Genomic DNA, 5,025 nt, shown 5'->3' on the forward strand with positions numbered 1-5,025 from the left:
ATATCAGACCTGTATATTAGACCTGTATATCAGACCTGACCTGTATATTAGACCTGTATATCAGACCTGTATATCAGACCTGACCTGTATATTAGACCTGTATATCAGACCTGTATATCAGACCTGTATATTAGACCTGTATATCAGACCTGACCTGTATATTAGACCTGTATATCAGACCTGTATACCAGACCTGTATATTAGACCTGTATATTAGACCTGTATATTAGACCTGTATATCAGACCTGTATATTAGACCTGTATATCAGACCTGACCTGTATATTAGACCTGTATATCAGACCTGTATACCAGACCTGTATATTAGACCTGTATATTAGACCTGTATATCAGACCTGTATATCAGACCTGTATTTAACAGCATCCTCATGTTTCTTCTCTCATGTCCTGTTTTTATTTCTTTCTCACTGGCTTCCTTGTGCATCGTTGGGAAAGAGCTCACAAGTTAACGTTTCACTGTACTGTGTCAGACCTGCTTAATCCTGTGCATGTGACAATAAAACTTCACTTGAAACTCCTTGTTCTGCCCACTGTGTTTCATTTGCTCCCTTTGGAAACAACACTGCTGGTGTATCTTGCTTCACTTCTGAAAATCTTTTGACTCGTTTCTCACGGAGGTTGACTGTCCACTTTTCAGTCACGTAGCAGGAGTCACAGAAGAGCCGTCGGTTCCGTATTCTGACCTCCGCTCCGACCTCCGATGCGCCCAGCAGCTCGGACTTACAGTTGACGCACTTGAAACACGTCAAATGATAAACGAGCCCCAGGGACTCGATGACCATGGCGGCTCCCTTGACCAGCGCCGTGTCACACAACGTACACATTTCCTTGCCACTCACTGTCCTGCTGCTTTCATGCACGGATAGGAATGACTGGGACTTGGGGCCAGTAGAAGGGGAGGGGGAAGAGGAGGAGGAGGGTGAGGGAGAGCGCTGGGACCATGAAGACTGGTTGCTTCCAACCCCGGCTCCTCTGAGGCAGGTCATGGAGAGAGAGGACATAGTGGCTGAGCCGGAATGACCTCCGACCCGGCCGATGTAGCTGTTGAGGGCAGAGTGAGGCCAACTGTAGTTGAGGATGGAGGAGGTGCTCTCCGGTGTCCACGACGAGCGCCAGGAAGAGCAGATGTCCAGGTTGTCGAGAGACTTGCCTTTCCTGATGGGTCCGGCGGCAGGAGGCTTGCTGGTGGAACACTGGCGGATCCAGCTGTTGTCGTTGCGTAGTCTGACTTTCTTTATCATCTGCAGGTTCTGCTGCCTCTCCAGCTGCTCCTTGGGCAGGTTCTGCTGCCTCTCCAGCTGCTCATTGGGCAGGTTCTGCTGCCTCTCCAGCTGCTCCTTGGGCAGGTTCTGCTGCCTCTCCAGCTGCACCTTGGGCAGGTTCTGCTGCCTCTCCAGCTGCTCCTTGGGCAGGTTCTGCTGCCTCGCCAGCTGCACCTTGGGCAGGATCTGCTGCCTCTCCAGCTGCTCCTTGGGCAGGTTCTGCTGCCTCGCCAGCTGCTCCTTGGGCAGGTTCTGCTGCCTCTCCAGCTGCTCCTTGGGCAGGTTCTGCTGCCTCCAGCGCCAGCTGCTCCTTGGGCAGGTTCTGCTGCCTCTCCAGCTGCTCCTTGGGCAGGATCTGCTGCCTCTCCAGCTGCTCCTTGGGCAGGAACTGCTGCCTCTCCAGCTGCTCCTTGGGCAGGTTCTGCTGCCTCTCCAGCTGCACCTTGGGCAGGATCTGCTGCCTCTCCAGCTGCTCCTTGGGCAGGTTCTGCTGCCTCTCCAGCTGCTCCTTGGGCAGGTTCTGCTGCCTCTCCAGCTGCACCTTGGGCAGGTTCTGCTGCCTCTCCAGCTGCTCCTTGGGCAGGTTCTGCTGCCTCTCCAGCTGCTCCTTGGGCAGGTTCTGCTGCCTCTCCAGCTGCACCTTGGGCAGGATCTGCTGCCTCTCCAGCTGCTCTTTGGGCAGGATCTGCTGCCTCTCCAGCTGCACCTTGGGCAGGTTCTGCTGCCTCTCCAGCTGCGCCTTGGGCAGGATCTGCTGGCCCTTTATCCATGATGCCTCACCCAGCCTGTCACTGCTAGTCATGTTGATCTGTGGTTCCTCCACATGGTCCAGCTCAGGAATGGACTTTGCCCTGTCTACCCTGGATGTCTCAGGCTGGACCTGGCCAGTACAGCCATAGGAGTCCCCTATTGATTGCTGCTGCTTCTCCCTCTCCCTCTCTCTCTCCCTCTCTCCCTCCTTCTCCCTCTCTCTCTCCTTCTCCCTCTCTCTCTCCCTCTCCTTCTCCCTCTCCCTCTCCCTCTCTCCCTCCCTCTCTCTCTCCCTCTCCTTCTCCCTCTCCTTCTCCCTCTCTCTCTCCCTCTCCTTCTCTTGCTCTCTCTTCCTCTCCTTCTCTCTGCACTGTTGTTCCGCAGCCTCCTGGTGCCCCCTCTCCTCTTCCCTAAAGTCCTCCTTCCTCGTCTGCCACCTCAGCCCCTCCTCCTGTCCCTGTCTGCTTCCTTCTTCCTCCTGCTCCTCTCTCCTCTTCTTCTCCGAGGTGTTTCTCTGTAGTACGACTTCTTCAGTGACATCCACCATGATGTGTCTCCTCAGTGCTTGTATTATGAAGTGCTTCCTAATGTGTTTCTCACAGTAGTAGACAGAGCAGGTCAGACAAAGCTTCATGGCTTTGCGCTCGGAGCAGATGTCACATGGTTCTCCTGGTCTGGTTATTGATTGGGAAAAGAAAAGAGGAATGACCTACTAATCAAATACATGGATCAATAAAACATATGTTAGATTTACTACACATTCTATCAACTACATGATCCTCCCACAATGCAACAGGATGAAGTTGAAGAGCAACTGCAGAAACTTGCAGTCGACACTTCATGACCTTAGATCACATGATTTTTTTGTCAAGTTCATCAATTCGACATTTAGTCAGACTATTTTTATGCCCAGAATGGAAAACACTTTGAAAGACTTGACAAAAGTGATCCGCCCAGAATCGGCCATTGAGACGATGCAAGACTTTGGTCTCACACAATCACACAGAGAATCTGCGCATGTGCTGGGGTGCGCTTCACTCTGCTAACTGTGGTAGCTACGGGAACAAAACAGCAGAGAAGTTTAGAGTCATGCTTCAACGCTCCTAGTTGTTGGAGAAATGTACACTATACAGTATATTAAAAAGTATGTGGACACCCCTTCAAAGTTGAATGGATCTGTGCACAACATTTGAGAGAAATAAGCTTTTTGTTCATATGGAACATTTCTTAGGTCTTTTATTTCAGCTCATGAAACATGGGACCAACACTTTACATGTGTGTTGCGCTTATATTTTTATTCAGTATATAATAACCTTGATCTGTTTCATTACAATATGCATCCTTTAATATGTTATTATAATGAGGTAAAGCAGTAGCATCCTTTAATATTTTATTATAATGAGGTAAAGCAGTAGCATCCTTTAATATGTTATTATAATGAGGTAAAGCAGTAGCATCCTTTAATATTTTATTATACGCTGGTAGAGCAGTAGCATCCTTTAATATTTTATTATAATGAGGTAAAGCAGTAGCATCCTTTAATATTTTATTATAATGAGGTAAAGCAGTAGCATCCTTTAATATTTTATTATACGCTGGTAAAGCAGTAGCATCCTTTAATATTGTATTATAATGAGGTAAAGCAGTAGCATCCTTTAATATTTTATTATAATGAGGTAAAGCAGTAGCATCCTTTAATATGTTATCATAATGAGGTAAAGCAGTAGCATCCTTTAATATTTTATTATACGCTGGTAGAGCAGTAGCATCCTTTAATATTTTATTATAATGAGGTAAAGCAGTAGCATCCTTTAATATATTATTATAATGAGGTAAAGCAGTAGCATCCTTTAATATTTTATTATAATGAGGTAAAGCAGTAGCATCCTTTAATATTTTATTATATGCTGGTAGAGCAGTAGCATCCTTTAATATTTTATTATAATGAGGTAAAGCAGTAGCATCCTTTAATATTTTATTATACGCTGGTAAAGCAGTAGCATCCTTTAATATTGTATTATAATGAGGTAAAGCAGTAGCATCCTTTAATATTTTATTATAATGAGGTAAAGCAGTAGCATCCTTTAATATGTTATTATAATGAGGTAAAGCAGTAGCATCCTTTAATATTTTATTATAATGAGGTAAAGCAGTAGCATCCTTTAATATTTTATTATACGCTGGTAAAGCAGTAGCATCCTTTAATATTGTATTATAATGAGGTAAAGCAGTAGCATCCTTTAATATTTTATTATAATGAGGTAAAGCAGTAGCATCCTTTAATATTTTATTATAATGAGGTAAAGCAGTAGCATCCTTTAATATTTTATTATACGCTGGTAAAGCAGTAGCATCCTTTAATATTTTATTATAATGAGGTAAAGCGGTAGCATCCTTTAATATATTATTATAATGAGGTAAAGCAGTAGCATCCTTTAATATTTTATTATAATGAGGTAAAGCAGTAGCATCCTTTAATATTTTATTATATTGGAGGTAAAGCCGTAGTATCCTTTAATATTTTATTATAATGAGGTAAAGCAGTAGCATCCTTTAATATTTTATTATAATGAGGTAAAGCAGTAGCATCCTTTAATATTTTATTATAATGAGGTAAAGCAGTAGCATCCTTTAATATTTTATTATAATGAGGTAAAGCAGTAGCATCCTTTAATATTTTATTATACGCTGATAAAGCAGTAGCACCCTTTAATATTTTATTATATGCTGGTAAAGCAGTAGCATCCTTTAATATTTTATTATATGGAGGTAAAGCAGTAGCATCCTTTAATATTTTATTATAATGAGGTAAAGCAGTAGCATCCTTTAATATTTTATTATAATGAGGTAAAGCAGTAGCATCCTTTAATATGTTATTATAATGAGGTAAAGCAGTAGTATCCTTTAATATTTTATTATATGTTGGTAAAGCAGTAGCATCCTTTAATATTTTATTATACGCTGGTAAAGCAGTAGCATCCTTTAATATTTTAT

General features: G+C 43.3%; 1 protein-coding gene and 1 long non-coding RNA gene across 2 annotated transcripts in view; both read right to left on the bottom strand.

Annotated features, from left to right (window-relative positions):
* On the bottom strand, window positions 1-2,083 carry LOC135530859 (LIM domain only protein 7-like). The gene is made up of 2 exons (XM_064959031.1): window positions 1,583-2,083; window positions 1-1,548 (listed from the first exon to the last, which is right to left on the bottom strand). The coding sequence occupies exons 1-2, from the start codon at window positions 2,081-2,083 to the stop codon at window positions 496-498; spliced, it is 1,554 nt and encodes a 517-aa protein (XP_064815103.1). The 3' UTR covers window positions 1-495.
* Window positions 2,084-2,376: 293 nt separating this feature from the next.
* Window positions 2,377-5,025, bottom strand: part of LOC135530860 (uncharacterized) — a 6,144-nt gene continuing 3,495 nt past the window's right edge. The window contains exon 3 of the long non-coding RNA XR_010453912.1: window positions 2,377-2,705. This is a non-coding gene — a long non-coding RNA (uncharacterized LOC135530860). The remainder of the gene's footprint in view (window positions 2,706-5,025) is intronic.

Source organism: Oncorhynchus masou, unplaced genomic scaffold (genome assembly GCF_036934945.1).
Source record: "Oncorhynchus masou masou isolate Uvic2021 unplaced genomic scaffold, UVic_Omas_1.1 unplaced_scaffold_1442, whole genome shotgun sequence".
In the NCBI taxonomy this organism is placed as follows: Eukaryota; Metazoa; Chordata; class Actinopteri; order Salmoniformes; family Salmonidae; genus Oncorhynchus; species Oncorhynchus masou.